General features: G+C 43.6%; 1 protein-coding gene and 1 non-coding gene across 2 annotated transcripts in view; one reads left to right on the forward strand and one right to left on the reverse strand.

The window, feature by feature from the left end:
* LOC111977206 (NUAK family SNF1-like kinase 1) overlaps positions 1-12,340 on the forward strand; it is a 64,432-nt gene that overhangs the window by 21,355 nt on the left and 30,737 nt on the right. The window contains exons 2-3 of the mRNA XM_024006568.2: positions 5,282-5,402; positions 5,502-5,653. Of these exons, the coding sequence (XP_023862336.1) occupies positions 5,282-5,402; positions 5,502-5,653 (273 nt within the window). The remainder of the gene's footprint in view (positions 1-5,281; positions 5,403-5,501; positions 5,654-12,340) is intronic.
* Positions 4,732-4,802, reverse strand: trnag-gcc (transfer RNA glycine (anticodon GCC)). Its single transcript has one exon. It is a non-coding gene; the product is annotated as a tRNA-Gly (tRNA).

Genomic DNA, 12,340 nt, shown 5'->3' on the forward strand with positions numbered 1-12,340 from the left:
TATTACTCTGCTAGCACGTCCAGCACAGTTTTACAAGGACATGGGACTCTGAGGGCTGATCAAGCAAGCATGAAGTTATCTAAGCCAGGGAGTCCCAGAGTGTGTGTGTGTGATATTGAATACTTGTTGTTGTTATTAACTGTTGGCAGCTGGACTTTCAGTAGAGACTGCTTTAGTGAATACCAATCTTCTGATGTCCCAGAGTTCTTTTCCCAGGCAGCTGAAAATTCTAGAAACTGTGACCAACTTGTGAAAGAACAGTGGTCCTCCTGAGAGAGAGAGAGAGAGTGCTAGCTTTGAGAACCCCCTAGTGATTGGCTCTGAGATTTAAGTGAAAGTTGGTCCCCAGAAGAGAGAGAGAGTGCTAGCTTTGAGAACCTAGTGATTGCTCTGAGATTAAGTGAACAGTGTCCTCAGCAGAGAGAAGAGAGAGTGTACGCTCTTGAGAACCCTAGTGATTGCTCTTGAAGATTAAGTTTAACAGTGGTTCCTCAGAGAGAGAGAGAGAGAGCTGCTAGCTTTAGAAGACCATAGTGATTGCTCTGAAGATTAACGTGAACAGTGTGTGAACACGCAGCTCTGCCTGCTGTTACCACTCCACCCTCTAAAAGACCTATACCTTCTAGCCAGGACTGTTACGTCTATGTGTGGTGATTGGAACTGACCATGTGATATGTGCTAAAGTTCACAATGTGCCTGTCTTCCTTATACGAGGCGATTTTAAGTTTAGAGAGATAAGAAAAGCTTAAAAAGTTTGGAGAGTAAGGGAAGAGAGAATATTAAAGTGTTTTTTTTGGTTTTCCCGGGATTTTAACTTAGTGAGGAATTTCCTTGTTGCTGGGACCAAACCCTGGACAGACAAACAACCAGGGAACAAATAAAGCATCTACCATGGTTACGCCTGGATCATGGTAAGTGTTGGGAATTCTCAGGGACTCTCAAGAGTACACCTGATCCTATCATATCTGACTGAAATATTCTTAGGGGTGCGATGTTAGTAGTGTATTGCGATTCGATACGGTGATTTTATTGCAATATTGCTGTTTCAAAACATATTAGCTAGCTGCGAACCATGTCTGTTGCCAGAAGGACAGAGAGAGACGCATGAGAAAACGAGTTTTTGTCAGTTCCATTGAATAAAAGTGCTGAAAACAAATTGGTTCCCCTATATTAAAAAGAAGATGGGAAACAAGCTATGAAGGAAACATACTGGAAGTTTTGGTGCCAGGTACTAGCCAACTAGCGCAAAAATAATATTGCAATATTGTCAAACACGATCACAATATCTTATATTCGTCAAAATAATATATCCGATAATGTAACTGTATCGTATTTTTTCACACTATCACTAGCATCACAGTACGGTGTATGGTTTAGGACATGCTCTATAGACCAGATAGAAGGAAGACTGCTCTATAGACCAGATAGAGGAAGACTGCTCTATAGACCAGATAGAAGGAAACTGCTCTATAGACCAGATAGAAGGAAGACTGCTCTATAGACCAGATAGAAGGAAGACGCTCTAATCGACCCAGATGAAGAAGACTGCTCTATAACCAGACAGAAGGAAAGACTGCTCTATAGACCAGACAGAAGGAAGACTGCTCTGATAGACCAGACAGAGGAAGACTGACTCTATAGACCAGACAGAGAGACTCTCTATAGACCAGATAGAAGGAAGACTGCCTCTATTAGCACCAGATCAGACAGGAAGACCGCTCTATAGACCAGATAGAAGGAAGACCGCTCTATAGACCAGATAGAAGGAAGACCGCTCTATCGACCAGACAGAAGGAAGACCTGCTCTATCGACCAGGACAGCAGGAAGACTGCTCTATCGACCAGACAGAGGAGAATGCTCTATGACCAGACAGAAGGAAGATGCTCTATAGACCAGACAGAAGGAAGACAGCTCTATAGACCAGTAGAAGGAAGACTGCTCTATGACCAGAAGAAGGAAGCTGCATCTATGACAGATAGAAGGAAGACTGCTCTATAGACCAGATAGAAGAAGACTGCCTATAGACCAGATAGAAGAAGACTGCTCTATAGACCAGATAGAAGGAAGACTGCTCTTATAAGACAGATAGAAGGAAGACTGCTCTATAGACCAGATAGAAGGAAGACTGCTCTATAGACCAGATAGAAGGAAGACTGCTCTATAGACAGATAAAGGAAGACTGCTCTTATTTTAGACCAGATAGAAGGAAGAGATGCTCTATAACCAGATAGAAGGAAGACTACTCTATAGACCAGATAGAAGAAGACTGTCTATAGACCAGATAGAAGGAAGACTGCTCTTGCTGACCTTGGGGGGATATGAGGGCCACGAAACACTATGGCTAATGAACTGATGTTTTCTTCTCAAGATTTGAAATCAGACAAGCTTCGTGTCGGAGGTAAAACAAATGGAAGCATCATTATAATGTTTGAGAGAGTTGTTGTCCACAACAGTCTGATGTTCTAAAGTTGTTCAGGGGATGTAACACATACAAAAAGCCCAGGCCCAGACAAAATACGTGGACATGTGTTAAAGCAACTGTGCTGAACAACTGGCTGGTGTTTTTACAGACATTTTTCCAATCCTCACTCAACCAAAACACGTTCCAGGTGTTGTGGAAAAAATCTATAATTATACCAATTCCTAAAGCATCTAATACTCTGTGCTGATGACTACCGCCCTGTCGCCTTGAACACTTAGTAATGAAAGTGCTTGAGAAAATTGTGAAAAGTCATTTTCTCAGTGTCACCAGAAGCTCTCGACCCATTTCAGTTTGCTATCAGCCTAGCAGAGGAGTTGTTATGATCGCCATTCTTACTCCTTAACATGGTCTAATCAGACATCTAGAGGGTGCCAAATCCCATGTCAGTTTGGTTCTGTTTGTTGACTTTTCTTACTGCTCAACACAATCCAGCCTATACATTCTGGCACAGAGACTCATTCAGGACTTCTCCTTAGATGGGGGCTGGTTTTGTGGCTGTTGGACTTCCTGACCAACGCTCAAGCGAGTCAAAATAGGTCCCACGTGTCGAATATACGCAACACCAACACAGGCTCTCCTCAGGGATGTGTTTTGTCCCACTTCTGTACATTTTGTACACTAATAGTTGTACTATTCCATACTGACAGACACCTCGTTAAGTTCGCTGATGACACTGCCTTGATCAGCCTGTTGCACGATGACGAGGACATCATGGCCCGGTCCTAGATGACTTTGTAGAGTGGTGTGAGGATTCACACTTGGTCCTCAATACCAACAAGACCAAAGAGATGTGCATAGACTTAGGAAGGTACAACACCTACCTCTGCAACACTATCAGAGGTCAGAATTCAAATCAAATCAATAATTTTATTGTCACATACACATGTTTAGCAGATGTTAATGCGAGTGTAGCGAAATGCTTGTGCTTCTAGTTCCGACAATGCAGTATATAATAACCAACAAGTAATCTAACCTAACAATTCCAACACTACTACTTATACACACACACAAGTGAAAGGATAAGAGTATTACATAAAGATATATGAATGAGTGGTGGTCAGAAGGCATGGCAAGATGCAGTAGTGGTATAGAGTACGGTATAATACATATGAGATGAGTGTAGGTATGAACATAAAGTGGCATAGTTAAAGTGGCTATGTAGAGATTACTTAAGATGCAGATCAGTAGATGATATAGAGTACAGTATATACATATGAAGAATGTAGGGTAGTAAATTATATTAAGTGGGCATTGTTTAAAAGTGGCTAGTGTACATTTTTACATATTCCATTTTCCATTTTTAAAGTGAGCTGGAGTTGAGTCAGTATGTTGAGCAGCGAAGCCACTAATGTTAGTGGTGGCTGTTTAACAGTCTGATGGCCTTGAGATAGAAGCTGTTTTTCAGTCTCTCGGTCCCTGCTTTGATGCACCTGTACTGACCTCGCCTTTCTGGATGTAGCGGGGGAACAGGCAGTGGCTGGGTGGTTGTTTGTCCTTGATGATCTTTATGGCCTTCCTGTGACAATCGGGTGGTGTAGGTGTCCTGGAGGCAGGTAGTTTGCCCCCGTGTGCGTTCTGCAGACCTCACTACCTCTGGAGAGCCTTCCGGTTGTGGGCGGAGCAGTTGCCGTACAGGCGGTGATACAGCCCGACAGGATGCTCTCGATGTGCATCTGTAGAAGTTTGTGAGTGCTTTTGGTGACAAGCCGAATTTCTTCAGCCTCCTGAGGTTGAAGAGGCGCTGCTGCGCCTTCTTCACAACGCTGTCTGTGTGGTGGACCAATTCAGTTTGTCCGTGATGTGTACACGCGGAACTTAAAACTTTCCACCTTCTCACTACTGACCCGTCGATGTGGATAGGGGGGTGCTCCTCTGCTGTTTCCTGAAGTCCACAATCATCTCCTTTGTTTTGTTGACGTTGAGTGTGAGTTATTTCCTGACACCACACTCCGAGGGCCCTCACCTCCTCCCTGTAGGCCGTCTCGTCGTTGTTGGTAATCAAGCCTACCACTGTAGTGTCATCCGCAAACTTGATGATTGAGTTGGAGGCGTGCATGCCACGCAGTCGTGGGTGAACAGGGAGTACAGGAGAGGGCTCAGAACGCACCCTTGTGGGGCCCAGTGTTGAGGATCAGCGGGGTGGAGATGTTGTTACCTACCCTCACCACCTGGGGGCGGCCCGTCAGGAGTCCAGGACCCAGTTGTTATGTGAGTAGATCCCAAAATGCCCCCCCAAAAAAGGAAACCATGCATTGGCCGGGAATCGAACCCGGGCCTCCCGCGTGGCAGGCGAGAATTCTACCACTGAACCACCAATGCTTTGATAGAGAKAAAATCTCCCCGAGAGTAATATAAMACTCTCGATGAAGTGAACCAGAAGTTKAAATATGTTGAGTTACTATTTAGCTATCCGTCTCRAAGGACCATTRAATGAGAGGCAGTACAATGTAATTAGAGTGTTGTTACATAGTACTTACAGCCTGTTTGCAACGAGGATGTGAAAATAAACATATTTGAGATACCTGACTGATCTAAAAGAATGATTCTAGAGGTTTAGCAATAATTAACTTGTTGACAAATGCAATCCAAAAGAAAAGTTAATATTTTCTACTAGTACTTATTTCGGAGTAAATCCTACAATGCTTAAYTTTTCCCACATTTTGTTACGTTACAGCCTCATTCTAAAAATGATTAAACAGTTTTTTGCCCTCATTAATCTTCTATCTTGTAGCTCGGAGGTGTGTGTGTAACCGTAATGAAGTCTAACGCTGTGTGTGTCTGGTGTTGTGTGTTCTCAGGTTGCCATCAAGTCGATTCGTAAGGAGAGCATCACTGATGATCTGGACAGAGTTCATATCCAGAGAGAGATAGAAATCACCTCGGCCCTCAAACACCCCTACATCATACGCTTCCACGAGGGTGAGRATACACACACACACTGAAAGGAAAACAACGCAGACATACACACACACACACACACAATGTAACCTTTCTCTGTGCTCTCCCTGTCCTGTGTAGTGTTTGAGAGTCGTGATAAGATAGTGATAGTGATGGAGTACGCCAGCAGAGGGGAGTTGTATGACTACGTCCATGAGAGGAGGAGACTGGTGGAGACAGAGGCCAGAGACATCTTCAGACAAATCACCTCCGCCGTGCACTACTGCCACACGGTAAACACACACACACGCATACTGCACAGGCTCACACAGAAATGCATGAGTGTTCACACACACACAATAATTGTATTTAAATTTGCATAATTATTTGCTAATTAATGTGATGAATCCTAGATCCGTGTGTGCTGCAGTTTCTCTTTTCAGGAGTGATGGGGGGAATACTTTATACAGTTACAGTGCCTTAATTAAGAAAGTATTCACACCCCCCAAATTAAAAGGCTTCCCTAAAAATGGGACAGAGAAGGGGAAAACCTCCCCAATCCCATAAACAACAGTTCTGTCCTCCGAGTTAAAAGTCTGTTGTTTAGACTCCCTCAGTCACTCACTCACTCACTCACTCACTCACTCACTCACTCACTCACACTCTCTCTCTCTCTCTCTCTCTCGCTCTCACACACACACAGAATGAGTTCAGACTGTCACTGTGCTAGAGAAATGAACACTTTCTCGTAAAATCTCTGTAGCCAAGTTGCCATCTTTCTTAGCGACAGTAAGGCTTGAGTGGATTTTCACAGTAGTGGGAGAACTGAGGAGAGGGTTGTGTGTTTTCTCCCTGCTTAGGGCATCTGGGAATCCTGTTAGTGGAGCCAGGACATCTTTCACTATCTCCAGTGTAATGACTACAGTCGTCTTTGGTATAAGATAGCACTTCTTGTTATCAGAAAGAACTGCGCAAACAGCTGGCTGTACCTCGACTAACCTGTACACCCGCACATTGACTCGGTACCTGTACCCCCTGTACTGTATATAACCTCGTTATTTTTATTTTATTGTGTTACTTTGTATTTTTTACTTTAGTTTATTTAGTAAATATTTTCTTAACTCTATTTCTTGAACTGCATTGTTAAGGGCTTGTAAGTAAGCATTTCACGGTAAAGTCTACACCTATTGTATTCRACATTTGATTTAATTTGCGTAAGAAAGCGTACTACCATCTCGTAGGCTGAGCCCTACCTTGTTGGTTCATCGTGGATGAGCTTTTGGTCTGGTAAGCACAGAAGATCCTGTTTAGCTTCCTGCTGCCTATTCATAGGATCTGACCTTGTAAATCCTGACACTGTTTTTCGCAGCCTGGATAAGCTTGCACAACACGGTCAATGTTCAGTGCCTTGTTGATTGCCAGATCTAGGTTGTGCCCAAAACATGGGATCCAATTGTAATCTAAGAATGCCTTGCAGTTATTGGATGCGTTTTCTGTGAGTAGCAAGTCCCAGTCCTCCTTCAGTGTCTTGTCCAGTGCTTCTCTTAGGCTCTCTGCTGTGTGGTCGCTGTTCAGCCCAAGCACCATGATTGCATGTCCCAGGTATCTGAAACAACGAACTGAACAGTCACAACCATGTATCCATTCATTGCTCTGCTGGTCCAGAGATCAGTGGCRCATGAGTAGCAGTGGATGTCTTCAAATTGAGCCTTTATGTTTCGCTGTAGAGCTTTGGTATCTCTGTATTCATGAAGAAGTTCCGGTAGCACATATAGTATTTKTGGTTCAGCTTCCTCACGAGTTGTTTAAATTCCCACTTCTCTGGCACTGGCATGTGGTCCACACAGCTTTCTTGTCCTCTCTTGAATGTGGTTCATAATGCTTCAGGTTATCAAACAGCTTTGGGAGGGTCAGGGTGGGCTGGGTTTGTATTCATGTAGGCCTGCATTGATTCTGAAGGGAAAGAGGGGGGGGGAAACAGGTCTTCATTTTCTCTTCCATTGTCTCCCCGACACCCCCACACACACACACACACACACACATACACACACACTTGGAAGGTGAGTGATGGTGAGTGATTGATGGGTAGGGCCCAGTAAGGGATGTTACTGGTTGATGACATACACGCACATTATATGGGCGTAAAAGACAAGTGGACTGGCACATTGAGAGACCAGCTGCTGTTGCCCAGAGGAACATATTCACTACTATATAAAACGGTACTACGTCTTCTAAAATGTTGGTATCATAACATTTTGGTACCGTGGTACCGATATATATCTAATTAAATGTCTGATTGTTCAAATTTGTGCCCTTCTTTTCAAGGTATTGGAAAACTTCCCTGATCTTTGTGGTCGAATCTGTGCTTGAAATTCACTGCTCGACAGAGGGGTATCAGTGACACAAACTCTCAATTAAACAATTCAGGCTGTAACACAAACATTTTTGGGAAATGTCAAAGGGTGTTAATACTTTCTGAAGGCACTGAGGGCTGAGAATTTGCAGAGAACTCACGATACGATATCACCATTCTTAGGTGTCGATACGATATGTATTGCGATTCACACAATTCTATATGTATTGCGATTCACACAATTCTATATGTATTGCGATTCACACAATTCTATATGTATTGCGATTCACACAATTCTATATGTATTGATACTGTGATTTTATTGCGATTCGATGTTCCAAACATATTGCTCACCATTTGTCTGCTGCAGAGGGACAAGAGAGAGCCATGATAAAACTAGTTTTCATCAGTCATCTAAATAAAAGTGCCGAAAACAAATTGGCTCCCTATTTCTCCATCTTATTTTTAAATATCTATGAAGGAAAAATACAGKAGTTTTGGTGCAGGTACAGTCAACTAGCGCAAAAATGTATATATAGTCAAAAATAATATCCCGCGATGTAACTGTATCGATTTCTTTCCCCCCATCACTTGTAGTACTGAACTATACTCCACTCAAGTTTACTGTAGAGTAAAGTACACAAGAGTACATTATAGACATACGGGAAAGGGAAAAGGGGACACCTAGTCAGTTGTACCAAATGCCTTCAACTGAAATGTGTCTTCCGCATTTAACCCAACCCCTCTGAATAAGAGAGGTGTGGGGGKGGTGCCTTAATCGACGTCCACKTCTTCGGCACCAGGGGAACCGTGGGTTAACTGCCATGCTCAGGGGAACAGTGGGTTAACTGCCNNNTAACTGCCATGCTCAGGGGAACAGTGGGTTAACTGCCATGCTCAGGGGAACAGTGGGTTAACTGCCATGCTCAGGGGAACAGTGGGTTAACTGCCTTGCTCAGGGGCAGATTTTTACCTTGTCAGCTCTGGGATTCGATCCAGCAACCTTTCGGTTAGTGGCCTAAAGCTCTAACCACTAGGCTACCTGCCGTGTTTGGGCCACATTAGAATATAATTTGTCAATTGACATACCTTGATTAGACTATCATTTAATGACAACAAAGATTATATTAACTCAATCATGATTGGCTTGATGAAGTTACCAATATTAGATGTAGACAGTTTAGGAATACTTTCTTTTCCCCTTTTAATAAGAAATGACCAAACTGTATTAAGTTTTATCTAAATTGGAAATGATAAGTAAGTATACCAACAAGCTTTACATTAATAAAATGTGTAGAGGAAATTGTAGATTCTCTCTGGTAAATGAGGAAATACCTAATTTCAGTTGTATTGAATTATTTTCAAATAGGTAMATTTGTGCTTAGTCTTCTCAAATATTATTAGGTTTAATTTATACCCAAGATAATTCCCACCAGAGGGCTAAATAGTTAAACATTTTAGCTGCACAGAGCCCTGACCTCAACTCCATCGAATACCTTTGGGATGAATTGGAACACCAAATGCGAGCCAGGCCTAATAGCAATTTCTATGGGATTGAGGTCAGGGCTTTGTGATGGCCACTCCAATACCTTGACTTTGTTGTCCTTAAGCCATTTTGCCACAACTTTGGAAGTATGCCTGGGATCATTGTCATTTGGAGACCCATTTACGACCAAGCTTTAACTTCCTGACTGATTTCTTGAGATGTTGCTTCAATATATCCACATAATTTTCCTTCGTCATGATGCCATCTATTTTGTGAAGTGCACGTCCCTCCTGGACAAAGCACCCCCCACAACATGATGCTGCCACCCCCTGCTTCACGGTTGGGATGGTGTTCTTCGGCTTGCAAGGCTCCCCCTTTTCCTCCAAACACAACAATGGTCATTATGGCCAAACAGTTCAATTTTTGTTTCATCAGACCAGAGGACATTCTCCAAAAAGTACGATCTTTGTCCCCACGTGCAGTTGCAAACTGTAGTATGGCTTTTTTTAATGGCGTTTTTGGAGCAGTGGCTTCTTCCTTGCTGAGCGGCCTTTCAGGTTATGTTGATATAGGACTCATGTTACTGTGGTATAGATACTTTTTTACCTGTTTCCTCCAGCATCTTCACAAGGTCCTTTGCTGTTGTTCTGGGATTGATTTGCACTTTTCGCACCAAAGTACGTTAATCTCTAGGAGACGGAACGTGTCTCCTTCCTGAGCGGTATGACGGCGTGGTCCCATGATGTTATACTTGCATACTATTGTTGTACAGATGACCGTGGTACCTTCAGGCGTTTGGGAATTGCTCCCAAGGATGAGCCAGACTTGTGGAGGTCTACCATTTCTTTCTGAGGTCTTGGCTGATTTCTTTTGATTTTCCCATGATGTCAAGCAAAGAGGCACTGAGTTTGAAGGTAGGCCTTGAAATTCATCCACAGTACACCTCCAATTGACTCAAATTATGTCAATCAGCCTATCAGAAGCTTCTAAAGCCACTACATAATTTTCTGGAATTTTCTAAGCTGTTTAGAGGCACAGTCAACTTAGTGTATGTAAACTTCTGACCCTCTGGAATTGTGATACAGTGAGTGATAATTGAAATAATCTGTCTGTTAACAATTGTTGGAAAAATGACTTGTGTCATGCAACAGTAGATGTCCTAACCGACTTGCCAAAACTACGTTTGTTACAAGAAATTTGTGGAGTGGTTGAAAAACGAGTTTTAATGACTCCAACCTAAGTGTATGTAAACTTCCGACTTCAACTGTAATTCTCTCTTTTTATTTTTATTTTTTATTCACCTTTATTTAACCAGGTAGGCTAGTTGAGAACAAGTTCTCATTTGCAACTGCGACCTGGCCAAGATAAAGCATAGCAGTGTGAACAGACAACACAGAGTTACACATGGAGTAAACAATAAACAAGTCAATAACATGGTAGAAAAAAAGAGAATCTATATACAATGTGTGCAAAAGGCATGAGGTAGGCAATAAATCGAATAATTACAATTTAGCAGATTAACACTGGAGTGATAAATCATCAGATGATCATGTGCAAGAAGAGATACTGGTACTGGTGTGCAAAGAGCAGAAAAAGTAAATAAATAAGCAGTATGGGGGGGTGAGGTAGGTAAATTGGGTGGGTAGTTTACAGATGGACTATGTACAGCTGCAGCGATCGGTTAGCTGCTCGGATGGAGATTTTTAAAGTTGTTGAGGGAGATAAAAGTCTCCAACTTCAGAGATTTTTGCAATTCGTTCCAGTCGCAGGCAGCAGAGAATCTGGAAGGAAAGGCGTCCAAATGAGGTTTTAGCTTTAGGGATGATCAGTGAGATACACCTGCTGGAGCGCGTGCTGGCGGTGGGTGTAGCCATCGTGACCAGTGAACTGAGATAAGGCGGCACTTTACCTAGCATAGCCTTGTAGATGACCTGGAGCCAGTGGGTCTGACGACGAACATGTAGCGAGGGCCAGCCGACTAGGGCATACAGGTCGCAGTGGTGGGTCGTATAAGGTGCTTTAGTAACAAAACGAATGGCACTGTGATAAACTGCATCCAGTTGCTGAGTAGAGTGTTGGAGCTATTTTGTAGATGACATCGCCGAAGTCGAGGATCGGCAGGATAGTCAGTTTTACTAGGTAAGTTTTGGCGGCGTGAGTGAAGGAGGCTTTGTTGCGGATAGAAAGCCGATTCTTGATTTGATTTTGGATTGGAGATGTTTGATATGAGTCTGGAAGGAGAGTTTGCAGTCTAGCCAGACACCTAGGTACTTATAGATGTCACATATTCTAGGTCGGAACCGTCCAGGGTGGTGATGCTAGTCGGGCGTGCGGGTGCAGGCAGCGAACGGTTGAAAAGCATGCATTTGGTTTTACTAGCGTTTAAGAGCAGTTGGAGGCCACGGAAGGAGTGTTGTATGGCATTGAAGCTCGTTTGGAGGTTAGATAGCACAGTGTCAAGGAAGGGCCGGAAGTATAATAGAATGGTGTCGTCTGCGTAGAGGTGGATCAGGGAATCGCCCGCAGCAGAGCAACATCATTGATGTATACAGAGAAAAGAGTCGGCCTGAGGATTGAACCCTGTGGTACCCCATAGAGACTGCCAGAGGACCGGACAACATGCCCTCCGATTTGACACACTGAACTCTGTCTGCAAAGTAGTTGGTGAACCAGGCAAGGCAGTCATTAGAAAAACCGAGGCTACTGAGTCTGCCGATAAGAATATGGTGATTGACAGAGTCGAAAGCCTTGGCCAGGTCGATGAAGACGGCTGCACAGTAATGTCTTTTATCGATGGCGGTTATGATGTCGTTTAGTACCTTGAGCGTGGCTGAGGTGACCCGTGACCGGTCGGAACCGGATTGCACAGCGGAGAAGGTACGGTGGGATTCGAGATGGTCAGTGATCTGTTTGTTGCCTTGGCTTCGAAGACCTTAGATAGGCAGGGCAGGATGGATATAGGTCTGTAACAGTTTGGGTCCAGGGTGTCTCCCCTTTGAAGAGGGGGATGACCGCGGCAGCTTCCAATCCTTGGGGATTTCAGATGATACGAAGGAGAGGTTGAACAGGCTGGTAATAGGGGGTGCGACAATGGCGGCGGACAGTTTCAGAAATAGGGGTCCAGATTGTCAAGCCCAGCTG

The sequence above is a fragment of the Salvelinus sp. IW2-2015 genome, linkage group LG17, assembly GCF_002910315.2.
Source record: "Salvelinus sp. IW2-2015 linkage group LG17, ASM291031v2, whole genome shotgun sequence".
Classification (NCBI taxonomy): Eukaryota; Metazoa; Chordata; class Actinopteri; order Salmoniformes; family Salmonidae; genus Salvelinus; species Salvelinus sp. IW2-2015.